This window comes from Peromyscus californicus, unplaced genomic scaffold (assembly GCF_007827085.1).
Source record: "Peromyscus californicus insignis strain IS unplaced genomic scaffold, ASM782708v3 Scaffold_1__1_contigs__length_55948999, whole genome shotgun sequence".
In the NCBI taxonomy this organism is placed as follows: Eukaryota; Metazoa; Chordata; class Mammalia; order Rodentia; family Cricetidae; genus Peromyscus; species Peromyscus californicus.
The window spans coordinates 20,027,773-20,054,931 of NW_026294492.1; the positions used below are offsets into that span (position 1 = coordinate 20,027,773).

General features: G+C 51.2%; 1 protein-coding gene across 1 annotated transcript in view; it reads right to left on the reverse strand.

Annotated features, from left to right (window-relative positions):
• Window positions 1-26,931, reverse strand: part of Cib4 (calcium and integrin binding family member 4) — a 57,046-nt gene extending 30,115 nt beyond the window's left edge. The window contains exons 1-3 of the mRNA XM_052745661.1: window positions 26,878-26,931; window positions 26,397-26,431; window positions 15,970-16,066 (exon numbers count right to left, since the gene is read on the reverse strand). Of these exons, the coding sequence (XP_052601621.1) occupies window positions 15,970-16,066; window positions 26,397-26,431; window positions 26,878-26,931 (186 nt within the window). The remainder of the gene's footprint in view (window positions 1-15,969; window positions 16,067-26,396; window positions 26,432-26,877) is intronic.
• Window positions 26,932-27,159: the final 228 nt, after the last annotated feature.

Here is a 27,159-nt window from a genome sequence, read left to right on the forward strand (position 1 = left end):
CTTGGAGGACTGGCCTGGGGAGAACAGCTACTGCCTAAGAGGAAGGAGGGGGAGGGGATGGGAAGGGCAGAAGGAGGAAAGAGAGGGAGCGCGGTTTGGATGGACGCAAGCCTTTGAGATGGGATACTTCTCTGCAGCCACCCACCCTCTCCTCAGCCCTCTGCAGTTACTACAGGGCTTGTCTGGGGCAACGTTTGCAAATTTCTGTTGAGAGGCCAAGAGTTTGTTTGGGTCAATGTGAAGTGGAGGCTGAAAGGACAGAAGGAGGAACAGGAGCCCCTGGTCTCTGTCCCTTATGCCCTCCCCCAACCCCAGGAAGAAGCACAGGAGGCAAGGAGGAGGGAGGGCCATGTGTCCCCCCCCCCCCCGCCAAGTGAGGAATTAATTGGAGAGCTGCTGTGTACCCCACAAAGTGAGGAACTGGTGGGAAGGTGGTTCACAGCCATGTCTCTCCAGTTCTCACTCAGAGCAGGTGGCCCCTGGTGCCCCAGTCGTGTGACTCTGGGGGCGAGGTCGCCTAGCGTGGCTGCACGGTGAGGTGAAGGGGGACAGTTTCCATGGTACAGCAGGAGAGCTTAATGACTGTTTCTAAGGCTTTCTGGAGAAAACACAACAGAGCTCAGGACGGCCAATATAAAAATCATTTACGATACACTGCACCTGTAGCTCACAGGCAGTTCATTCAAATCAGGAGACAAAGTACGGAGGAAGCCGGCTGCCCAAGGCCGGCCTGGGCATAGGACTCTGAGGAAGTTTCCAGTACAGGCCTTTTGCAGCCCAGGGAGTTAGTTGTTGGTCTGGGTTAGTCTGCCCCCACCCCCCACCCCCCAGTCAGAGCGTCTAGATGGCAGCAATATTGCTTTTCGGCTGTCTGGGGTCACCTGGCCCAGGGCACCCTGGAAGCCCTGTCAGCTCTGTAAGATATAAGTCCCTGCATCCCAATAAACGCCTCTTGTTGGTAGAGCTAAGCAAAAGACACGTGATCTGTTTTGACCTCATTGTGAATCAACGGATGACAATGGAGTGGGGTAGCCAAGGCGGCTCATACCTATAATCCTAACCCCTGGGGGAGATGGGGCAGGAGGACGGGAGGTTAGCCTGGCCTGCAGAGTGAACCTTGTCTCAAACAAAACACAACTCAAATCAAAACCACGGAATTACACCCTAGTCCTCGGTGGAAAATACCCCCTCCAGATGCCTTGTTGATTTGTGTGTTTTTGTTTTTTTGTTTTTGTTTTTGGTGTTTGGAGACAGAGTCTCGTGAAACCTCGCTGGTCTTGAGCCTAGGTATGTCGCCTCAGATGGTCTTGATATCTTCCTGATCTTGCCTGCACCTCCCTTTAAATGCCAGCGTCACAGATGTTTGCCACCACACCTGTCCTTGCTCTGCCCTTCCTCCTGCTCCGTGGCTCTCTAAACACCGTGAAGTATGAACCTAACAAAGGACTTTTTCAGTCCAATATTCGAAGGCCCCGACTTTCTGTCCCCTTTCTCCTCATCCTGGGGACATTACCACACTCCCACCAGGCCGTTTTGACCACTAGTGTCTTAGTTTTCTATGGCTCTGATAAAACGCCATGACCGGAAGCGACTGTGGGGCGGGGGGGTGGGGGTGGGGTGTTGGGGGGGGAGGGTTAGTTGTCGTTATACAGTGGGTTGTCCATCATCCAGGAAATCAGAAACCTGCAGGCAGGAGCTGATGCAGAGGCCGTGAGGGAGTGCTACTCACTGGCTTGCTCCCCATGGCTTACTCTGTTTGCTTTTGGATACACGCCAGGACCACCTGCCCAGGGCGTGGTCCTACCAAATCAATCACTAATCCGTAAAATGTTCCACGGGCCAACCTCTCAAAGGCGTGTTCCCAAGTGAGAGTTTCCCTTCTCAGATAATTCTAGCTTGGGTCAAGTTAACAGAAAACTAGTCTGCACACTAAGGGCCTAGCCAGCCATGAGGTATCACTACCCGGGTATTTATTGGCACCCACTGTTGACTCAGACCTCTAGGCACCTTGCCCTTTCCACACTCCTGCTGGCCCAAGAAGACAAGGAAAGGAAGAAACTCTGGAAAGTATCTGACCCATACTTTCCCAGCATGTTCTGGAAGGTACGTGGAGGTGTCGAGCTGAGCTCACCAAAACAAGTGTTGGCACCAGCTCCTGGGGGACCAGGCAAGAAGTGGCAAGTGTCCGGTGGGTGCCAGCGTTGAGTACGGTGGGCAGTTAAACTAATCGATCTCATGCAGACATGCGGTTCCAGCGTCTTTTCTCTGGGACAGTGGCACAGGCTTGCTCACAGCAAGAGATGTTGAAGCCGCGGACCCCAGCCCGGTTCTGGGGTCCCTGTTAACACAGCCACATCTGAGAATGTTCTTGTTCATGACGTCATCACGAGGAATGGAGAAAGTGGGTCAGAGAACAAATACACAGCTCTAGGTTAAAAGTCCATGCGCATGTCCATGTCCCTTTGCGATGATGGCCGCTTAAAGAGAAGTCTCCAGCCACGCACCGCAGAGCTCCCTCTCTCTCTTCACATTGATTCAAGCTGGGGATATTTAAACATCCCAGTTCTTCATTTTGTGTTTTTCCCTCCCCCCACAAGGCATAAATGTTTTCCCATGTTGTTTCATAGTCAATGCAATTTTCATTTTAATAGCTACTTCGTTCTGGTTCCTAGAGTGGACAGCCCTTGTCTATTCACTGCCTCCAAGGAGAAACTGGATGTCTAGACTCAGAAAATAATTTCAAAAAATGAAGAAAATAATACACGAGGATGTTTACTGTGGTGTTATTTATAGTAGCAGAAAAATAACTAACCCCTTGAAAGAGCGTTACTGCTCAGCCATGAGGGGAGGGTTTGTTTGGTCAATTAGAACCCAATGCAATTATGCAGCCATCAGACCACAATCACGCGGGCTATTCAGCAACATGAAAAAAGCATTTATGCCTAATGGGGAGAAAAAACACAAAATAAAATTGCATCCAGGTACATCTACCATGTTGTAAAATAAAGCCTGACCAGGGAAAAAGATGGCAAGAGAAAAATAGAAAAAGAAAACTTACGTTGTGGTTAATGGGTGCCAAGGAATTGATTTTTTTTTTTTTTTAAATTGTGTTTTACTGACACACTACCCTTAACAATAAATAAGAAAAAACAAACCGGAAAACAACAAGTACACTGGGGAACCTGTTACCTTTCCCACGGGTTGCTTATCAGCTTCGTTTGCTCATAAGCAGAGGCTGGGCTCCGGCAGGGTTGGACTCCTCACCTCCAGACCCAGTAAGGGGCAGCTGGCCCCTTCTGTGGTAACCATCTTGGCGGGAGCAAAGATATTCATTCTGAAGAGAGACACTTGGTGCCCTCCCTTTGGCTATTGGACTATTGGAAGAATGGAACCCAAGAAATCAGAATTTCCCCCAGAGGCCTCATGCTGGTGGGGGAGGGGCAGTCCAAAGCCTGGTCCTGTACAGAGAGGAGCTTGTCTTTTAGACAGATGTTTTACAGTTTTGGCAACCATCTTGCAGGAGAGAGCGGGAGCTGGAACAAGGTCCACACCTTGCCCAGGCTGCCTGGTTAGCCACACCTCTCGCTCTGTTTAAGCCTAAATCATAGGAGTTCCTGGACCCGTTCGTCCCACTTCCTAATGTGGCTGCCTTGAATAAATCTCCTGTCCCCATTTTCCACCATGATTTGTGTCTTTCATTGGTGTATTGAGGTGGGGTGGGGAAGCCTGGGTGGTGAGAGCGGCTAGGACTGACGCCTTTGACCCTGAGCATTCTAGTAGCGTTGTCAGGGTGGCAGCCGGAACTGGAGTCCTGCTGAGGGGACAGCTTGGTGAGAAGGGAAGGTCATTGGAACATGACCCATTTCTGTCATTTGTATCAGAGCATCTGTGCTCTACCTTTCCAGAGACATTCCAAATGGCGAAAGGCAGGGGACCCGTTAGCAGTTGATGTTTTCTATAGGGATCCAGGGGCCTTACTGAGCCTTGTGCTGGTCCCCTCCTCGTGGTCTCCACCCAGGAAAACTCAAGTCTCTCTCCATTTCCCCATGGCTCCCTGGTACCCAGGGGTCTTCTGAAGGAAGAGGGCACTCAAGGGAAGAGTATGGACCACATCACCTGCTGTCCTGAGCCTGGGCAACTCTTCCCGTCCCAGAGGCCAGGGAAGAAGAGGTCAGGGCAGATGGCAGGGCAGGGCTCTGCTTTGTAGACAGGAAGCCAGTCCACGCCCCAAAGCTGCTAGTCAGCTGTTCCCCTAGCTACCCCCTGTAGGTCGAAGTTCACGGGAGGTAGAGGACAGGACAAAGACTTTGTGGGGACAGCAGTTGGGGACAATGTGAAGCAGAAGCCTTTAGCCACCTCCAGAAAGAAGTTATTTATAACCTAACAGGGAAGGGTTTTTTTTTTGTTTTTTTGTTTTGTTTTGTTTTGTTTTTGCCACCTGAGGAGCTGTGTTATAGTCACAGACTCTTTATTCAGTTCTCTTGACACTAGATAGGGCATCTACTTCTGGCACTTGGCCTCAGGCAGAATGAGGAAAAGGGTGACCTCTCTCCCAGAACCTAGCAGGACTAAGGGTGCAGGACTCCCAGAGATCAAAGGACGTTCAACACCTTCGCTGTCATCACCAACCGCCAGGAGCCTGGTCCCCTGCAGGACATCAGCCAGCTCCTGTGGTTATGGTCCCAAGTCCTTCTTCTGATGGAATACCATGATTTTCCTGTCACCTTCCCACTAGTAGGGGTTTGAGTCCCTCCTCGACTTTTGGGGGACACATACCTTCTCTCTGGTTCTTTTGCGTGAGATGGGAGACTCCCCCAGTGGGTCTGCCATTCACAGAACGCAATCATGCCCTTCCTCTCCCGCCTGCCACTGCTCTAGGCCCACTGAGCCCCGAGTTCCACTCACGTCCCTGGAGCACCTCTCAGCAGTCAGCGTAAAACCCTCTGAGGTGGGCAGAGGTGCTACCATCTGGTCTGTTTTTCAGACACAGCAAAATGAGGTGTGACACAGGCTGCCAGTTAAAGGTCAGGATGCTAACGGAGGTGCCAGTCCTCAAAAGAGGTGCTCAGAAGAGGGCTCTGGTCCTTCTGAAAGGGCCTGAGGCCAGAGCCAAAAGTGGGAGAAACTCCCAGATCATAGCTGAACCTGTCCCTCTACACCTGGGGGATGTCCCCACCTCCATCTTATGTAGGGTGATGTGACCAACAGCTCAAGGCAGGTGGTATGCCCTTCCCTCCTAGCGTCATGCCCAGGCCCCTGGGAAGCCCTTCAAAGCTGCAGGGTGTCTAGTCCCCATGGAGGCGGCAGCAGGCAGAGGGTCAAAAACCCTGGGAACAGAGCCCTGGCGGGCCCAGCCAGCACCTCGTTAGGAAGCCTGAAGGGGAAGGGGGGTGCGTGAGGAACAATGTTGTTTATTTTTTTCTATTTTTAAACCAGTCGAAGGTCTCTGGGGGCACAAATGAAGTTATCAGCAAAGACATAAGGGGAATAGAGCCTCCAGCCAGCGGGTTGAGAAGGCCCTAGGGACTGGCACTCTTGAAAAGCTGAGGAGAGCTTATTTATCTTGTTTTCTGAGGGCAGGACAGGGCCTGGGGTGCTGGACAAGCAAGCTTCCAGGCCCACGGGCCCCCTCTCTAGGCCCTCAGCTCCTTGTTTCCCTCAGTACTGCTGGGAATGCGGGTCCAAGTCTTGGAGTCAAGAGTTCAACTGTGTGTCATCTGCACCGGGGAAGGAGGGGTCTGCTTTGCTCTCGGTTCATAGACAGTACACACACACAGGCAACATCACACCAAAGCATGCAGACACACATACAGAGGCACGTGTGTGTGCATCCAAGTGCACATGCACACCTACACACACGGGGTAACACACACGGGCAATATATACAAACATGCACATACAGGTAACACACACAAACTCACACACTCACTCACACATACACACACACACACACACACACACACACACACACACACACACACACACACACTACCTGTTTGTGCCTGATCACAGACTACCCCTGCCACCTCATACCCTTGGAACAACCCTTCCTCCACGTGACCTCCTGTTCCATCAGCCTTCCCACGTGGTACTTATCCCAACCTAACTCCAGAACCTCTCACAGGGAGCAGCAAGCACGACGATGTAGATGCAGTGTGACAGGATCCTTACATGAACCGAAAGAGAGGATGCATCACTCCCATCTTAAAGGCAAGGGCAACGAGAAGTCCGGTGCTTTGCCCAGAAGCTTTTTTTTCAGTAACACCAAATGCCTCTAAGGGCTTCACAGCAGGAGAATCAGTTCCGCCCTTGGGAACTGAGGAATCATGAATCATTAGAGAATCAGTTAAGGGCCCGGTTTCGGGAAACATCCAGGGAGCGCTAAGTGGTAAGAGGCAAGGATGGTTAGACCCTGGGCGTATATCCTGCTTGGAATTCTGGTCTTTGCTGGATTCTAGCTGGGTGACTGTGGGCAGGTCACTTAGTGACGCCATGCCCTAATCCCCTACTCTCTGGAGACAGTAACGGCAGGTAATTTCCCAGGTGGATGAGATACTCCATTAAAATGTAACATGAGAGGAGACAGAAACATGTGCAGATGAAAACATATGTTTCCCTACTCCTACTCCAAGATGGACGAAAGATGGATCGAGCAGCTGCACCAGGTGGGTTGTGGGAAATTCTGTCCATTACCCCCTCTTGGGTCCACTCACTGGCTGTGGGGTACAAAACTCCACCAGAGGGAATGAAGGAAAAGTGGCCCTTGACATTTTTGTGGGCTCCCCGTCTCTGGCTGAGGAAAATCAGACGAGAAAAGCCGAAACCAGAACCCAGACCTTTCTTTCACCTTCTCCAGCTTTCCTGGTAGGAGGTGGGAGGGGATCCACTTGAAAGTTGAGGAACTGGAGACCTGGAGAAAACCAGTGATGTGCCCAAGATGGCTAGGTGCCAGTGGCAGGCCAAGCCTGGACGTCAGGCCGTATCCCTGGGCCGCTGCTCAGCCCAGAACAGAGATGGCCTCGCACAGTACTGAGCTCTCTCTGAAACAAACCCCTTAGTTCTTTGGCTGAATGTCTAAATAAGGATTTTTGCCAATTCCAAGCCCTGCTAACTGATGAAGTTGTCAGAAAAAAGATCTAATGATGCTTGAAAAGGCCGGGAGTGAACCAGATGCCAAATTGCCTTCCCAGCTCTGACTTGACATCAGGGAGCCTGGACCCTCCCACTGGGGCTGGGCGGGGCCTTGGGGAGCAAGAGTTGGGACTGACTTCAGTCCTGCTTGGGACTGATGAGCTGTTAACCCCTTTGATCAACTCTGCTGCTGCTGAGGAGGGTACCACTTCTTCCTCCGAGTTACCTTGTAGATGGAATGAGGTGATGTGTGAGTTACGCCCTGCTGGGGACAGCTCAAGTTTCAGCTAGGGGCTGGGCTGGAGCAGCCAGCTGGCCTGAGCTCTGCCTAGTAGACCGATGCCTTACAGCCCTTGAGGGAGGAAAGAAATGGAGATTGCCGGTTCCATTTGGCGAGGCAATGGGTCTCTGATCAACCCCTAGCATTTATTTATCTCTGAGATCCAGCTGCTTGTCTTGGATGAGTGAAAAGCTCCCAGTGACCTCAGGGTGGGAGCCTGGGAGTTCAGCAGGCTCTTTGTTCTCTCTCTCTCTCTCTTTTATTCTCAGTGGAACATCTGTCCCACTCAGGAGTCTGGGTACTAGGGGTGGAGCCCAGTCTGGGGACTTGGGAATCAGACAATTCCCAGGCCTGTCCCAGGAGCCAGAGAGACTGGGTGCTTAGAGAAGGGAGGGCGGACTACCATCATACGGAGAAGAAGCCCCAACAACACAGACACACGCAAGTGTGACCTTCTGCCCGAGGATGCTTCCTATAGACAATCATCAGCCACTCAGGCCAATAATAACTCGTTCCCATCCAGTTTCCTGCTCCTGACATGCGTGTGCGCACACACTCACTCTGGTGCCGTTTTCCCTAGAAGATGGAGAAGAGCAAACGGAATTCTTGTGCTCAAGTGTATTTGGGGCTTTCGACCACTCAGTTTCCTTGTGTGGAGGATAATATCCAAGTGCCTCAAAGAGTGTGAGACTCAAACCAGGCAGCCTGTGAAACAGCTCACAGCCATGTGACCTGGGGCAGCGGACAGGCATATGGAGCTAGGCACTGGGATTGTTGCACCCATCCAATCTGTTGCGGTTTTAAATTTATTTTTTTTTTTAAAGCATGCCAGGAAAAATAGCCAAGGATGAGGGGGGCTCAGGACAGTGGCCTAAATACAGTCTAAGGATTATTACCGGGCCCAGCTGTCCCCCTGCTGCTGCTGAGGTCACTGGATGACAATAACACTCCCTGGGCTGTCCCGGGTGTTAGGGGAGTTCTGTCAGCTCTTCATCTGGGGACCCTCTGATAATGGGTTTCCTCAGGACGTGGAGGCGTCCTGAAGATAGAGCGTGGGCACAGCCTAGGAGGGGCGTGGGGGTGGGGGCGGCTGTCATCCTGTGTGTCCCTTCTCATCTGCCGACTTTGGCTTCTTCCTTTGTGAAGGCCCCTCTGCCTTAGGATGTGCATGGGCAGTGTGGCAGCCATGCAGTGACTGTGAGCAAGCCGATGGTCCAATGTTCAAGGAGACCCTTGGCGTCCTGGTGCTGGCTCCCTCCCACCCACCTTTCCTCAGAGGACTGAAGGAATCGCTCATCCCTGTGCCCTCTCCCATGGAAAAGGAGCCCAGGGAGCCAAAGATCCCCTTCCAGCTCAGGACTCAGCAGGATGAAATGAGACTGCTACTTACAGTAACAGTTTGCACGACTAGGCCAGGGATTCTAGCCTGTCTCAGGGTAGACATCCAGCCGAGCAGGGTGCATCAGGGAAGTCTATGTGCAGGTTCTCTGAGTACTTAGCCATTGCCTTGGCCTAGTCCCAGGACATAGTAAGACATATTAAGAAGCTGCCCTGAGACCTGCCTGGCCCCCAGAAAGCCTTTCCTTTGGCCCTAAGAAGTATGAAAGGACACAGATGGAGAATATCTAAGGTATGCCTGGCTAGATCTATCTGTGAGAGGCCACACCCACAGGGGGAGCTGCATAAGACTATCAGGGCACCAAGTTTGGGCACTACGATCTGGAAAGTGAGCCCTGCAAAGCGGAGGTGGCTGATGACACCCTTGCTCTTTGCCCAGAGCACCCCACTGAGAGAGAGAGAGAGGCTCTGTAAGGTTGGAGATTGCACACAGTGCATGGCCAGCTGTTGGCGGTAATATCCTGCTTGTAGTGGGTGAGAAGGGTGTGTGAGAGTCCCCCCCACACACACCAGGCATTCTCCACAAAGGGGAAAAAAAGTCTGTCATGGTTCCTCCTGTCTGACAATGAAAGCCAAGAAAGCAGTAACACTCCCTAGGAGTCCTTGGGCAGAGCCCTCCTGGAGGTGACGGAGGATCCCAGCGGCCTCCTGGGTGTCTGGTTTGAGGAGGAGTATGAGGACCACGCAGGCATGGGGCTCTGAGGGCGCCGACCTAGTGGGGCATGTGGCAGGTGTGGGGTCGGGAGGAGGAGCCGAAAGGGGGTGAGACGGCATCCACGTGGGGGAGATGCTGGGTTGACAGTAGGGCTGCCGCGTGGGACGTTTTACTTTGCCCGGGAGCCGTGAACACTCGCACCTCGCTTCACGCCCTCCGGCACTCACTGCCATGGAAGTTAAAGGGCTTTCTCTCTTGGCGCTGCAAACAAGCACAGAACACAGGAGAGCAGCAGTGACAGGCGCACCCGCGGGGAACAGATGCACAAGTTTTGAGTGACCAGGAGAGAAAGAGAGAGACAAGAAATCAGGACCTGGGCCCACCGTCGGAGAGGTGACAGCAGCCTGCCAGGCTCTGGGTCCGCACGCCCCGGCTGTGCTGGAAAACAGGCAACGACGTGGACGGCTGGTGGCAAGGGTCTCAGAGCATCTCAGAATTCTGGAACCTTCCGCACGGCGAGCTGAGGGACGTGCCCTGTCTCCAGCCTTACCAAAGGTAGGGAAGCTTGTCTCTTGTGAGAGCCAATTAGCGCCTTTTTGGGGGGGTGGGAGGGGGCACCAGACACCACTGCGGGCTGGGGATTGAACAAATAGGTGGATGTTAGACTCATCCGGCCTGTTTCTCAACTTGGCGCTAGGATGCTGGCTCACAGAACACTCCAGTGTTTCTAGGGAATCCTCAAAACATGGCCCCTTCAGCTCACTCGCCGCCGTTGGCACTCCAGTTGACAGACACCACCCACGGGCTCAAGCTTTGAAACAGTCTTTTGGCAACCATCTGCAGTCTTAATTACGAGCAAACGATGACCAGATATCCACGGAAGGCCTCTGGCGTGAAAGGCAAGGGCTCACAGCAGCAAATGGCAAAAAAAAAAAAAAAAAAAAAAAAAAGTGCCTCAAAGGGAAGATCAGAGTAGATAAGTGCATTCAGGGAAAACACAAAAACCAAAAACCAAGAGGGTATTACTCAAGAAAGGGATAAGCAGAGAACACAATAACTCCTGGAGACCAAATGCTTAAGGGGGAGAGTGAAAAACTCATTGTGGTTGAAAGACAAACGTTGAAGAATCGCGAGCCCAGAAAGGAGAGATGGGGGCTGGAGAGGAGGCACGGTCAGGAAGTGTCTGCGGTGCACGCATGAGGACTTCCGGTGTGAGTCTCAGAGTCCCCGTCAAAAAGCTTGGAATCCCAGCTCTGGGGAGGTGGGGACAGGCAGATTCCTGGCGCTTGCAGGACAAGCAGCCTAGACCTAGGGATGAGCCCCAGACCAATGAAGAGCTCTGTCACAAACGACACGGAGAGAGCTCAGAGACGGCTCAGTGGGCAAGCGTCTTTTGTTCGGCAAGCATGTCGGCCTGAGTTTGAACCCCCAGCTCTCGTTTTAAAAAGCTAGGCATGGCTGCCTGGGCATGTAATCCCAACACCACAAGGCCAACAAAATGAGGGTGACATGTTTTCAGAAAGAAAGTGAGCATGAAGGAAGAAACAAATTAAAAAAAAAAAAAAAGCAGGCCACACACACACACACACACACACACACACACACACACACACACACAATCAGGAAACAGAAAGGCTTTGGATTTCTCATTAACAAGAGTGAAAGCTAAAATGTCATCAAGTGATACTTCCCAAATCCTGAAGAAAAATGGTTTCCCGTCTATAATCCAGTTCCATCTAAATGCTCAGTCCCGTGTGAAGGGGAAGTAAGGACATTTTCAGATGTGTAAAGGGTCACAAAAACACTTAGCTCCCGGTAACTCTTCATCAGGAAGCTAATAAAGGATGTCTCCCACCAAAGCAAGGGGAGCAAAGGGAGAAGCCCCCGATCCCAGGGAGATGTGGGACCTGAAAGGATCGGGAAGGGCTGGTATCTAGGATGCTGACATGTTCTGTGTTCAAAGGGCAGCCCTCTCCCAACGAAAGCCATTGTAAGGCGCCGAGAACAACTTCCCTAAGAAAATGAAACGTACAGAAAATCCTCCCTTTTGAATGCTCTTGGAGATTTAGACAATTGGTAGAGTCTTGATGATGAGTTAATGATATGTACAAAGAAAACCAAGCAAAAACAATTATTATAACCAGAAAAAAAATGTGCAGAAAAGAAAACTCTCCACATTTTATTTCTCAGCTCAGCTCCGAATAGGGTAAACGGCCATCGTGACAGTCACCCCTGCTAATGGTTTGGGTACGGTTGTCCCTCTTCTCTGCTCACCGAAGGAGTTTAATCCCTGAAGCTTTATGTTAATGGTATTGAGGAGGTCCGACACCAATCCTAGGGCAGTGCCCAGAAGTGAGGCTTTGGGGAAGTGATTAGCTCAGATAAAATCATTCCGGTGGGGCCCTGGTGAGGGAATTCTAGAGGCTTTAAAAGGAGAGGGAGAGAGACCACACAGACAGAGACATCCATGTGCTCCTGCTGTGGGGTGTCACAGCCAAGGGGAGGTCCGTCTTTGCAGCCTGCAGCTTCCAGAATTGAACTAAATAAACTTCTTGAACTCTCAGTGAAGTAGCCTGCTGCAAGTATTTTATTAAAGATAACAAACAACAACAACAACAAAAAAAAAACCTGACTATGCGACACCAAAAAATGTTCCTTTACTTAAAACGATCTGATCACTATCCTGGGAAGTCACAGGAAGAGGGATGACGCATGGGATCTCATGGGGGAGGGCAGAGAACTAAGCACCTACCCCCAGGAGAGTCGAAGGTTGAGATTTCCGAAGAGTCATCCAATATTCTCTTTAGAGATCCGGGCTGTGGGGAGCAGGGAGAGGCTGCAGATGGTGTAAGCCTTTTCCCCGCCCCTTCCCCTTAAGACCACTCTATCGCCTCTCAGGTTTTGCTACCATCATCCCAGGTGGACCCAAAGACACTAGGGCAGGAAACCAGAAACCCGAGTCACGCCATGCCACACTCACGGTGTTTACAGAAAGCAAGATCATTATTTACAGGAAGAGAAACATTGAGCTAATTGACTTTTAAAGACATCAAATACAGCAGACAAACAGAGCATAAAACCCCACGTGGAAAAGGGGCACAGCGTCCCAACCAGTAGGCGTCTTTGTCCACAGGCTTTTCCGGTTATCTCTGCTACCGGGAACCTTCTCGTGCCCCTGCTCTCTAAGCCACCAACCAGCCTGCTTTTTCCATGATGAAATCCCAATTAAGAACACAAAACTTCATGTTTCTCAGACCATCCAAGTCCCCTAACCGAGTGATACCAATCCCTAAAGTTCTCTGTCCCCGCCCCCCCCCACCCCCGCCCCTCCCCACCCACCTCCCCCACCTCCCACCTTCTCCAAGCCTGTCCCGGGGAAAGATTCTGGGTAGTGTGAGTCACAAGGCTCCCATCCCTGGGCTGCAAGGTTCTTCGGCTTGCCCAAGATTGGGAAGGTGCAGAAGGCGACAAACGGGAGTCTGGGTGTAAGTCCAGCCCGAGGCCAGGGACATGGTGGTTGACCATCTATGACGAAGGGCGAAAGAGAAAGACACATAGCGAGGCAGTGACAGCAGCAGCAGCAGCAGCAACAAAAAAACAAAGTTCTTGCTTCTGGGATGTGTGTGTGTGTGTGTGTGTGTGTATGTGTGTGTGTGTGTGTGTGTGTGTGTGTGTGTGTGTGTGTGTGTGTTTAATCAATTGATTTTTGCTACATTGCTGTTGTTGTTTTGAGCCAGGGTCTCATGTAATCCAGGCTGGCCATGAGCTCCTGATCCCCCTGCTTCTAGCTCCCAAGGGCTGGGATTAGGGCATACACTATCAGGGCTGGCTAACATGAACATACTTTAAAAGTGAATTGGTGGTGATTATGGGTGACATATTTTTTTTTTTTACATGTCCTTACTTGGAGAAAATTGGAGGTTGGTGTCTCTAGTCCCTGCTGAAAATAAACTTCAGTTTTGGAAGAAAATGTCTGGGATATGCTGCGGAGGATGATCCCGTAGAGAGTAAGAACCACCCCAGAGACAGAACTACAGACTCCGAGGAGGCATCTAGTCCAGGCTCCCTTTGGTACCAAGTATATGCCAGAATACCCCCTGCCAAGGGCCTCCTGGCATGCCCTGCTTGGCTCCTTTTGGTGGTGGGGAGCTCATTCCCTGTGCAGTCTTGACTATTAGAAGGTATTTCCTTGTACTGTTGAAAATGTACAAAGTCCATGGGCAGCTCTACTCTTGCCCACACTTTCTTATTCTTTGACCTCTCCATACTTGTGTTTCAAACCCTGCTGGGTCCCCACCCACCTCTGCACCTGAGGGCCACGACTGCCTTCTTTGAAGGAATCATGCAGCATTTGTTGAATGACTACAGAACTCCTCACTCAGTAACCAGCTTCTCCTCCTAGGTCCCTGGGCCTCATCTCGGAAGCAGTCTTACCCTCAGAGCCCATCCTGTTCCAGACAGAGAGAAGATGTGCCCTCACTGCATAATGACAGCTCAGATCACTATTCCGCCAAGATCCAAATGACATATGAGGAAGTCTGAGTGTTGTGATTTGTCAGCCCAACACCGCCTCCCACAAACCATGGACAAATTTTAATTCAAACCTCAGAGTGACTGGGGAGGCCTTTCCTTGTGTACCTCTGGGCCTGGTCAGGCTGCCCTGGGGAAGGGCGGGGCTTCTTCCTAACAGAGGAAGTCTCAAGCCACTGTCCCTAAGGAATTGAGAGATGGGGGGGGGGGGGGTAGTGCTAAGAGCTGCAGACTTCTGGGAGCCAAGGGGCTCCAAGTCACCTCACCACTCCTCCCAATTTACATAGGAGGAATCTGAAGACTCACCCCAAGAGCAGAATGTGCTGATGCACATGCACACACCTGTCTGTCTGTCCCGGGAATATGGAGTGTAGGCTTCAGCCTCCGTGAAGTAGAGAAAGCCAGAGGGAGACGGGCGTGTTCCTCCCACAGGTGTGTCCCGCCTTTGATAGTGTGAAATGACGTAGTCATCTACAAGCTTCGTACTCAAGGACTGCATGCATTCCAAAACCCAAACGGAAACAAACTAACAAACCAAACCAACCAACCAAACAAACAAAACTCACACTGTTTCAGGAAAGGTGAGGGTTTTGTGAGGGACTTCATTCAAAGCTATCATTGGTTGCACATGGCTCAGCAGACTGCAGGCTGGATATGCCTGAGGGGGTTCCGGGCTTGGGGAGGTTGGCAACATTGCTGGATGGATGGATGGGTGGATGGATGGATGGGTGGGGTAGGTGGGTGGGTGGGTGGATGGATGGATGGATGAATGGGTGGGTGGATGGGTGGATGGATGGGTGGGTGGGTGGATGGGTGGATGGGTGGGTGGATGGATGGATGGATGGATGGATGGATGGATGGATGGATGGGTGGGTGGGTGGATGGGTGGATGGGTGGATGGGTGGGTGGGTGGATGGATGGATGGATGGATGGATGGATGGATGGATGGGGTAGGTGGGTGGGTGGATGGATGGATGGATGGATGGATGGATGGATGGATGGATGGGTGGGTGGATGGGTGGATGGGTGGGTGGGTGGATGGGTGGATGGATGGATGGATGGATGGGTGGGTGGATGGGTGGATGGGTTGGTGGGTGGGTGGATGAATGAATGGATGGGTGGATGGATGGATGGATGGGTGGATGGGTGGATGGGTGGATGGATGGATAGATGGATAGGTGGATGGGTGGATGGATGGATGGGTGGGTGGATGGGTGGATGGATGGACGGATGAGGAATTAATGGAAGAGCTGGAATCAGAGTAGTATTCTCATTAAGCACATGGGAATGGACAAAGGCAGGCTAGGGGACAGTCTCCAGGCTCCCCGCATCTATCCTCCTGGCTTCTCACAAGAGAACCTAAGGAAACTCTCAGTCCCTCTATAAGAGACCTAGTCTCCTGACATGGCATGAGCAAAAGACAGAAAGGGCAGAAGAAGGCTGGGTAGAGGTCTGAAGGATCCCTTGGTTTCCTCAAGGCCCCTGGTGGTCCTGTGTGGGATCCCCCCACCTTTCTACTAACCCCAGTTGGGGTATAAAGGACACAGAAGGAAAAAGATGGTACAAGGGTCTCTGGGGTCAGGGAGGGGTGGAGTAAACGGTGAACCCCAAAGAGTGGATCACAAGATGAGGCTCAGAGGGACCTACAGGCCTGGAACGGGAGGCCTGTGAATGGGGCCTGTGAGAGCTCCGAGCTGGGCCACCACCTTCCAACGGGGAGACCTGGGGCGACCCTCACGGCCCTGGCTGGGTGGTTCTCACCTGAGAGAGGGCAATGGTGAGTACACCTGTCTGACCAGGTCTGGTGGGGGGTGGAGGGAAGATAGATATGTGTGAGAAGTACTTGAAGGCCCCTCTGCCTGGAAATGCCAGAGCCCCTGGGAATGACGGTGTCAGCTGAGACTCTTTAACACTCAACATGGAAGGCCCCCTCTGCCCTTACCGTACCTTCAGCCCCTCCCCATCCTGGACTCACCCTCAGAGCAGGAAGGGAGCTGACCTGCTCCATGGTCAGTGTGGCCTCCTTATAGTGCTTGCCTGAGGGGCAGAGCTTCAGGAAGGTGTCGTGGATACTGAGGAGAAAGAAGAGAGGCATGGTGGCCACGTGGGAACGAAAGGGGGCCGTGGAGTCCCCTGCTCATCTGTGTAGGAATGTCTTAGTGAAAAAAAGGGGGACTAAGTGTGGACTGACCCAAAACAGGAAACATCCCCCATCCTCCCACGTTCCGTGTGGGAGTATAACCATGAACGGGGAGCGAGGAGAGGAGAGGGGCTGTGCTATGCTCTGTCACACAGACCACACTCCACGGTGTTCATTCTCAACTATCAGAGCTGGCAGGAACTTCTGTCACGGCTCCGTCCAGTCCGGCAGGTAGAGGTGGAGACATCCAGGTCCCCTCCTGGACATCCAGATGCCCTCATCCTCAGCATGTAGAAAAGAGGTCACTTGGTGAACACAGGAGCCAGGTTCAAAAATCCATGTACTGGCAGCTGGTAAACCTGACAGCCAAGCTGGACAGCTGGCTGCAGATGGTCCCCGCAGACTGACAACCGGAACAGTCTACCTCTCTCCTTTATCATGACCCTCTCCATCTGTAGGCAGCCGGGGAACTTTGCAAATGACAGGCAGGGCCTGGTGCGGCTGTATGGCCACTGAGCAGACAGTCATAAGGAACCCTGCCCCAGGCCAAGAGAAGATGCTCTCTCCACCTCTGTTCCTGTCTCCCCATCCTGGACTGCAGGCTCAGTCCACTAGCAGGCTCTTGGGACCACAAGGCCAGTGAGTGTGGCAGCCCGTGGAGGAGAAGGTAAGCAGCAGGCTGGGCAGAGCTGTGTGGTCTTGGGCAATTTACTTAATGCTTCTGAGTCTTGGCTTCATCGTTTGAATAAAGAGCCATCAATACCTCTCTCGAGGCTGCAAGTTCAATGTGAGTGAAAGGAAGTGCGTGCGTGCGTGCGTGTGTGCGTGCGTGTTAAGGTGTAAATACGGTTTAAAATACGTCTTTTAGAACCAGATAGACCTAACTCCCCATTTCCTCTCTGGGTTCTCCTCCGGTGCATCTGGCACACGCTTCCTGCTGGCTGTCGTATGGGTAACTCCGGCTAAATTAAGATGGAAGGAGCCCTCTCACCTCACTCAGACTTTCTTTCCAGCCTCGTTTTTAGTTGTTATTATTATTATTGCATCTTTATTGTGTGTGTGCGCGGGTGCCTGTGCATACACACCCGCGCGTGCGCGCGCATGCGCACACACACACACACACACACACACACACACACACACACACACACACACACATGCACACACACACTCGCACACACCACTGCATGCATGTGGAGGTCAGCAGACAACTTTCGGAAGCTAGTTTTCCCTTCTCCCAGGTGTGTCCAGTTATCGAACTCAGGTCTCCAGGCTTGGTAGGAAGTACTTCTTGCTAAGTCACCTCCCCAGCCCTTCAGCCTCTTTTTTGACCCCCTTAATCCTTCAAACTCAGCCTTCTCTCCTCCACTCCTTTTCTAGTCTGCTTTTTCTCTTGCATCAAACCCCTAATCTCAGCCGAGTGCCAGGAGCTAGCAACCTAATTCACATTCTGGAGTAAATAACTCACAGTCCCTCCATTGACATCCCCAGATAAACTCAGATGAATTTGAGTCAGTGGGGATTCAGGGACACGTGACTTAGTAAGGAATTCAGGGGTGCTTCTATGGCCAGAGAATCGGGGGTAGAGGAGGAGGCCGTGGCAGTGCCCAACAACAGAGAGCGTAGAGCCATCTTTGGCTCCCTTTTTAGCTACTCATCCCGTCACAGCTCCCTGACTAGGAAAGCATCCTGTACGTCTCAGCCATGGACAAGTGGAGGAAAAAAAAATAAACCCAAATTCTGTTTGTCCACCCTGCTGCCTAGTTCTGCACTCTGAGAGACTGGTCTCCACCCATTGCCACCGGCTCCCTGGCCTTCAACCTTCCAAAGGGCTTGGGCCCAGGGGAAGCCCCAGCAGGAAGTTGGAGGCCATGAGAGAACAGTTAGGGTCCCTCTCCTCTGACCTCACAACCTCGGCGCTGCTCTTAGCCAAGTTTGTCCTTCAACTGCGACAGCTCCGACCAGCACCTGGACGCCTCAAGCCCTGGGCAGGGATGGTTGGTGCTTAGACATCTCCCACAGCCTCTGCAGAGTTTCTCCGTCCTCCATCACCTCCCAGGAGTGGAGCTGAGGATGCTGTCTTTGTCCTCCTGGGATGCTGGCTAATGAGGCAGACGAACCCATGTGAATCCCTTCCCTTCCCTACTGAATGTGTGACCAGAGGCCAGAGACATGGGTTCTATTCCTGCTCGTCCAGTGGGAGGCAGGCCCTTTCCAGGCAGGCTCTGTGCTGATTTGGGAAGGCCTGGCAGATGGGAGGTGGACCGGGGCTTGGAGATGCACGGAGAGGGCCACGACACTGCCAATCTAGTAAGGGACCCTTGAACTGTCCCCAGAGGCTCTGTGTTAAGTATAAGAGGGAGCCAAAAAAAGCAGGGTGTGGAGGAGGTTAGGAGAGAATTCTAAAAGGTGTTGGGATGGGAGAAGGGTCATCTCAGGTCAACAGGAAGAAAGAAAAGCTGTTCCTGTTGGAGGTTCCCTGCTGATCTCTAAGGGGTAAGGGTGGTCACGGGCACATTATGTCACTGTCATTGTCAGAATTGCTGCAAACCTAGTTCCTGTCTTCCTTCTTTCTTTCCTTCCTTCTTCCTTCCTTCCTTCCTTCCTTCCTTCCTTCCTCCCTCCCTCCCTTCCTTCCTTCTTTCTTTCTTTCTTTTTTCAAACAGGTCTCACTCTGTAGCCCTGGTTAACCTGGAACTCACTTCATAGATCAAGTTGGCCTTGAACTCATAGAGAACTGCCTGCCTCTGCCTCCAGAGTGTTGGAATTAAGGATGTGCACCATCATGTCCAGACCAAAGACAGACTTTCACTAGGTGTGTGTTGGTGTGTGTATGTGTGTGCTAAGAATACATGTACTTGTGCCTACTGAGTCCAGATGTGGCTGTCCACTGCCTTATTCTATCACCATTCATCTTATTTCGGGGGGCAGGATCTCTCACTGAACCCAGATCTCACCAATTCAGTTAGTCGGTTGGCCAGGGAGCTGCAGGAATTCTGTCTCTCTCTTTCCACCTCCAAGTCAAAAGCAGTGCTCAGCATTTTCACATGCATCCTAGGGACTGAATTCCAGGTCTCATGCTTGTGTGGCGAGCATGTTACCAACTGGGCCATCATCCCAGCTCTTTACTAGGTTTAAGCCCTCCTGGAAGCACGTGGTTGTAGTGTGTACCTAGAGGGACTGTTCCTCTGTCCACACCATAGGAAAGACCCAGCAAGGCAGGGACCACTCCTCTACAGAAGAGAAAACAGGAGGTAGATGACTTGCCCAAAGTCATGTGGGTGTGGATGTTAAAGTGTGAGTCGCAGACACCAGGGCTCTTGCCCAGAAGCACAGAGAGGGGAGGCTGGGAAGGCCCTGCGGTTGTCATGACCTCTCTTCTGACCACATACTGTATTCTGGGCATACTCAGACATGTCACCTCCTAGCGTCTTCCCAATAGTGCTGTGGGAGAGGTGTAAGTGACCACTTTTGTGGATGGGTAAACTGAGGCTTGAGGAGTTTACCTACTATGTCCAGGGTCATGCCACTGGGAAGAAACAGGAGTAGATGACTGAACCCTGAAATGGATTATTTCAGTTGTGCTATTTCCCCTTGAAGGGTCCACTCTACCCCCCACTCCCAGGTGAAAGACCCTGTGTACCTAATCTCCATTGAACGGAGCCCTGCCCAGACTCCATGCCTTCCCAGATGGCCACAAGGACCAGCTGTCCACAGATGAATCACGGCTGCATCTCGGCTGCCACAGAATGTTCTCCTCCTCCAAATATGGATCAGCCAGCTCGAAATGGAGCTCTGAATTAATCACTAATGGACTCAAAAGTCAAAGCCATTTGAGAAACTCACACGTTCAGCCTGCCAACAGCCAGGCAGCCTGGGTGGGGCTCGCTTCCACGCTTGGCTCCCAGAGGAGAGAAAGGCTCAGAATCTACTTTGCTGGGAGGTACCTCTCCAAGTGACCTTGGACCTACCTCTCCCCTCCCCTCCCCTCAGCTCCCATCCCCGCCTTTCTCACAGCCTCAGTTTCTCATGAGAAATGAGTGTCATGGTGACTCCCCTGCTTGGATCCCCCTAGTCAGGCATCTGTGACTCTGAAAGTCTGTACCCCTCTCTGCCATCCTACCATAGCTGCCTCTGAGACTTTTTAGTTCAGTGGGTCTCAAACAGGGCTCTGTTAAACCCTATAGGGAATCTGTAAATGGGTCTGTACTCTACTAGGCCCTGGGGTTCTTATTCAAACCCAGAACAATGTGCAGCTTCTACAAGCTTCTGGGTGCCCCTCCCAGACCTGCAAGACCGAGATCAGAGATTTAATGTAAGCCCCTGGTCTCTGACTGGGCTCAGGGGCCCAAACATGCAGATTTTTACTTCCAAGCTGTGTGCCCCTGGGACAATCACTGTGTTTCTCTGGGTCAATTTCCTGCTTTGCAGAGGGGAAGTAATAGCATGGTAGCCAACAGCTGTGTGTGCTCAGCCCCGAGCTGGGTGTGCATGGCTCACACAATGACATGTCATCTCCTTGGCCTATAATGGCTTTGTGAGGTTGGGGGCCGAATCCCCTGACATTGTTTCACAGTATGGAAACTGAGGCCCAGTCACATAGCTGGAAAGCGGCAGAGCTGAGCCTCAAACCCCGGCTCCCGGGAAGAAAACTTGTAACATTCCATGTGCTGGGGCTTCAGCTGCTCCAGGGAGCTCCAGGGGCTAAGAGGTAGAACACGGGCTGGAGACTGGAAAGTCTGGGGAGTCTCCGAGATGCTAAGGAGAAAGAATAGCTTCCTAAGGGGCTTGGTAGAGCATTTGCCTGGCATGTGTGATACCCTATGATCAGTCCTCAACATGAAAGGAAGGAAGGAAGGAAGGAAGGAAGGAAGGAAGGAAGGAAGGAAGGAAGGAAGGAAGGAAGGAAGGAAGGAAGGGCCAGGCTGAGCAGGGTCTAGGAACAAATGCTTCAGTAGATCCAACCTTAACCCAGAGATTCCAGAGTGTCACAGATTCAACCAAAGGGCTCAGCCTGGGCCAGGCTGACCCGGATCCAGTCACAGTACATTTGGATCTGGTGACTTGGCCTTCATGTGCGTACTCATGTGGATAAGAAGGTGAGACGTCTTACACAGACGTGCTCACTGCCTTCCCACCTGGTATTGATGTCTTCGTGGTTTTTATCAGTGGATCACCACCGTTCCACTGGGCCGTCACTGAGGCCACTTAAGAAGAACTGTTCAAAAGTGACTGGGGCTTGGTCTGGTCCAACTTGACCTTAGCAGCTCATGATGACCCTTTCTCCCCAGCACACTGTGAGCCGAGAACTTCCTGAGCCCACACCATGCATCCATATCGAAGCTGTTTCTTTCCTTTACCCATGATGTACCCCTAACTCAGACATGCTCAAGTCCCTGAGGTTGTCTCTGAGGAGCTGGGCTGTTTTCAGTTTGTTCTTCTGCATCTGTGTGTGGAAACATCCCTCACTTCAGAAACCGGTAGCGTCTCGTCTCTCTCAGTCTAGTTTGCCAAAGCAATACACTGCAATAGGCTAAAAACATAAGCACTACAAAGCCTACAGTCAGGATGACTTATATTCTGTACCCCCACACTTATCTACCCTGTTCTCCAGAGGCATTTTACAAACAGCTTACTGTTTCTCTTGTTTTTTTCCTTAATATTTATATAACACTTCTAAGTACTGCACTAATGTTACTACTGCCGTCAGTACCGTTTGATTATGGATATTATCTTGCGACAGGCCCCTATTAAGAAGAGGATTTATTTCCCTATGTAAGTCCCTTTCCCGATGTCCCAATTTAAAACAATTTGCCTGAATCGATATTCTGTATTTACTGTATTACTATTATATTTTATGTATTATTCAAGCATCGCTCACAGCCAATTTCCCTTGTGTAGCGTGATTACATTTCCTTTCTTACAACGCCTTTTGCTTTTCTTTTGTTTTTCCTGGAGTTAACTGTTGCTTTGCTTTCTTTTTCTCAGATTGTAGCGTACCTATCTTGAGCTCATCCGCCAAACTTCCGAGAGCGCTGTAAAGAACTGATGGCTTTCCAGGCCTGTGCCCATCGTCCTGCTCAAGCTTTTCTCCTTGTCTCCATCCTTGTAGTTAATTTTTCCATCCTTTATGGTAAAATCCTTTCTTCCATGGGTCCTGTATCTTTCTTTGAGTTTGACGACTAATTTTAGTGTAGCAAATCCTCAAAATGCTGTCTCAAATTTTTTTTTAATTGCATGTAAAAAAAAAAATATTGTTGCCCCGCTTACATTTCTGATCGATAGTTTATCCAGGAACTTCGTTCCAGATTGAAAATTTTCCCCTAAGAATTTTGAAGGACTTGGGTCTTCCAATGCAAGCCCCAAGCTGTTCTGATTCCATACCCGCTATTATGGAAGTTTTCTTTTCCTGCCCATTATCTCAACGTTCTGAAATGTCATGAGGGCAGGATGCTGCATGTAGGCTCTTTTGTTCACTCTTGACATGTAGAGGTCCTTGGCCTTCAAGTCAGACTTCCAGCAAGGCTTTGAAGGTTGAGTGGAAGATCCTCTTGCTCTTCACTGCTTCTGGTGGCTCCAGCCTGGCTACAGCTCTTATCCAGATGGTGGGCTCGTCCTCCATTGCAGCAGGGCAGGACTCCCAAGTGGATCACAGAGCCAGAAGTAGACTGGCCTGACACCCTCAGTTTCCCTTCCTGCTCTCACCTGACTCTGCACCATGGCTTTCCGAGCTCCCTCGGTCTTTCTGGGATTCTATTCCCTTACTCCAGGCCCTGCGGATCAGCTTCTTTCAGCTGAGTCTGTTTGGGGGGCTATCTACTTGGTGCTTCTCATATTTCTGTTGGCCTTCCTCGTCTATGTGTTTTCTTTTTGTGCTTACAGGTTTACTCCTTCTTCTAAAACAAGCCGTCACTCTCCCTTTGGTAGAGGGAATGGACTTGGGTGATACTCCGTTTTCCATAGTAACTGGAAGTTCCATGTCCTTTGCTTTCCTAATTTAATCTTATCGTCTTGAACATTATACTTCTAAGATTCTCCGTGAAAGTCCCAGCACTCAAGACAACATCCCACTGGAGAGTGAATCAGCACCGGTGTTTCCTGGGCCGTCCGTCGTGATGCAGGTAGGAATACCAAGTCAAAGTCTCTCTTTCAGTTTGACCCACAGCAGTTGAGCACCTTGATCAGTTGAGGCCCTTGTCCATGTCTTCAACTGCTCCTCAGGCTGTGATACCCTTGAGCTGGGGTGTCACCTTTATGGAAGGAGCAGGACTCTCTGCAGCAGCATCCCGCCATCTTGGAGTTCCTTGTCCCCTAGTGCTTGTGCGTCTTGAAGGTGTGCGCAATGTGGAGATAGATGTAGAGTAGGAGTCGAGCACCACATTCTCCACTGTATCTTCATTAGGCAGGCTGTCCCCTATCCAACACTGACCCACGCCTCTGCTCCAGGGCCCCAAAGGTAGAAACGTCCTTGCAAGAGCTACCCAGTGAGGCATGGGTGCCTTGTGCTCTGGAATGAAGCCATCAGCCAGGGTGAGCGAGGAAGAGCTTCCAGAGAAGTTTGCGGGGCAGGTTTGAGCAGATGCCGAGCTTTCCCTAGCAACATCTGGACAGTTAAAGCTGCACGCTTTCCAGGGGAAGTATTATCAGACTTGGAGGGGGAGGGGGTCACACAGGCTGTGTCCCGAGCTAGGTTTGGCCACCTGTCCTTCATAAGCCAATTAAAAGAGCCAAATTAATATCGGAAAGCAGAAAAAGATTTATTCAATATGGCCACATTGGGAAGAGGGACAGAGGGAGCCAGAGATTCTCCAAGCCATCTTCAGCAAAGAGAGCCAAGGATGTGCACATAAAAACATCTAAGCAGTACAGGTCAAGGTGTGGTCCCATCCACAACTGATCCATCATTATCTGAGCTTTAGTCTCATTCTGGAAGGTGAATTGACAAGTGGATAGAACTGTGTGAAACCTCTTTCGGGGGCACAAGTTCCCCCTATGGCTGGCGCCTTTTCCTTCTCCCGGCATGAGAGTCCTGGGGAAATTCCCATTTCTTTGGGATCCATTGTTTGAATAATCTGATAGATTGAGAGATACAGTGTCTCATTTCTGCCAGGGCTGTTACATAAGGACACGGTATTAGTTACTTTTCTGGTTGCTCTGATAGAATACCTAACAGAAATAACCTATGGGGCTTTATTTGGTTCATGGTTGAAAGGGATACAGCCCTTCATGGTGGAGAAAAGTATGGTGGCTGTGGCTGGAAGCTGGGATGCCGGGTCTGTAGCTCTGGGGACTTAGGGGCTGGGGCTGGCCTGTTAAATCCTAGTGGAACAAGAAGCAAAGGGTTCGGGAGCAGAAGTTTCCATAACCCTCAGGATCGGCTTCTACAGCCCTACATTTGTCAGCCAGGCCCCGCATCCTAAAGGTTCCATAACCTCCCAAAATAGTGCCACCAGCGGGAGATGAAGTGTTCAAACACACCAGCCTGCTGGCACATTTACATTCAAACCATAATAGCTGCCTTTGATGGGGATGGGAGCAGGCTGGAAAGAGGATGTGAGCAGGGGCCACCTGAAGACCTGGGTGGTCAGGTCAGATGGGAAGGGACCCTGAAGGATGGCTTGCTTCCAAAGGACCTCACTCGCAGGAGGCCAACAAAGAACAAAGGAAAACAGGGGGAAGAATCTTCAAGAAGGAAAACAAGGGTGCCCTCCATATTCCCTCTCCCCAAGTCCTCACCACCATCATCACAACCACCCCACAGGCTAGGTCTCCATAGCGGGGTCTGGTATTGAATTACAGTTCATCAAAGCAAGGGAAAGATCCAGAGCCATTGAGGAAGGATGGGTGGGTGGTTCTACGTGCTTCCTGGAAAACTGTCAGAGGACAACTTCAAAAAAAAAAAAAAAAAAAGACAAAGACAAGGGTACAGAACAAAGGGGGGGAGGGGATGATTCGGGCACAGGAAGCAATGATGTGAATGGCTGAGAGATTCGCAAAGGTCTGTGCGTGGACAGTTCTCTCGGGAGTCTGGATGATAAACTGACAGTGAGCAGGAGCTGAGTCAGGAGGAAGGGCCCACAGGAGAGAACGGAGACATTGGCATCACACTTAGAACTTGGGTCCTATTTGAATTTTCTAGCCACATTTAAACGCTGTTTCATTTCCTCTTGTTTTAGTTTTTATGCATACATCGCTTCTTAGAAAATATCAATGGGGATTAGGTGAGTAGTAGGATACAGCTCATCTGGAGTTTTGCCATTTTTTTTTCTCTATGCAAAAAAGTGAGTTCACAGAGTGACTCAGTCGTGACGTGCATGTATCAAGCCCTAGCTTTGATTCCCAGTATAGAAAAAAAAAGTAAACAAATAGTATTTTTAAAAGGAAAAGTAACACAGCCTCAAGATTGTCCCTGATATCCATAGCTCTTTGTCACTTGGTTACCCTATTGTGCCTGGAAAGTCTAATGTTTGTGGCCTTCAGACTGGGTGTGGTGCTTAGGGAGGGTCAGTCCAAGAAGAGCCAGTGAGGTTAAGGGGTGTGTATGTGTGTGTCCCGGACAGTGTCTAAACAGTCTCCTCATTCCCATCTTCATTGACTTCCCCCGAGAGTGTCCTGGAAAGCTCATTTGCACACCACACAGGTTTGCACACCGCACAGGCTTACACACCACACAAGGTTTTTGAGCACCTGGCTCTAACCAAACATATCCACCCTGGTCCTGCCACTTATGCCTTATGAAGCCATTTGTCATATCTCCATTCTGGAGGATGAGGTCTTTGGCCAAGAGCTTTCCCACAGGGCAGGGTCCTGCTTGAGAACACATTGCTTCTTTCATTGTATCTGGCACAGAGAGGGCCCTGGAAGGAGTCTTGGGGGTGGAGGGCAAGAGGAGGAGGGGACAGGTAGTAGACTGAGTGTCCATGGTGCTTCCAAGTTCATCGAACCAGCGAATAGTCCGACTAGCTCACCCTATACTGTCTAAGCCTTTCATCATTTTCCTCACTACCCAAGGAATCCCAGCAGCTATGAAGAATCTCTGCCTTTGGTGGTAGTAACAACATTGCAGCCCAGATTTGGTATGTGTGTCTTTCTACTCCAGGGGAATCTCACAACTTCCTGTACATCCCGGATGCTGCCTCATGGCTGTGTGGTTCTGAGCAGGAGGTCACACCCTTGGGCCAGAGGGAAGCCGTAGCAGGAAAAGAATGCCCCCCCTCCCACCTCAAGAGAAGGGGAAGGAAGACCCTGGCCTCTCTACTCACCACAGAATCTCATTTCTCGTCAGGAAGGTCAGAGCCTGCAACAAATCAGAGAGATGACCTGCCACTCAATCCGGTCCCACCCTGGCCCCTGGAAGAGCATGGAGCCTCAGGAGAGGGAGGCATTCACTCACTGTACTGTTGAAGAAATGAAGGCACTGTAGGCCACAGGAGCAAGCCCATGGTGGTAGGCAAGGGCAAAGTGGTACCATACCCTCCTTGCCATGTCATGGGAAAAAGGCAAAGTAGCCCAGACTGGGAGAGCCAATCAGAACCAAGCAAAGCCCTGGGCTCCAGGACAAGGGGATGGAGGTGAGGAGGTCAAAAGTGCTGGTCCGAATCACAGGCTACAAGTTCAGCAGAGGCAAGGAACATCATTGCCAGCCCGGGACGCTCCAGAGCTTTAGGCAAGAGTTCTCCTCTTTGTCCCACCTTCCCGGGGAAGCCCCTAGTCCTGTCCCAAATCTGTGACCTGACAACCCACCTGGTACTCTTCCAGATCCTCCCACTGCATCTGGTGCCTCAGACACTGCCCCATGCCAACCCAGCCTCCTTGCGCCAGCAGCAGAACTTCTGCCCCAAGGGATCAGCAGCTGGTGTGGCCCGTTGATTCAGTTACCATGGTGACCAACATTCCGCCTTCTGCCCCTTGAGTTGGCAAACAGGTTCTTTTGGTGCCCTGGCTAAGAAACATCACCTCCAAAACAACACACGGAAAGGCAGGCCAAGAAGCAGTCTTAAGACTGTTGACTCAGGGAGTCACGAT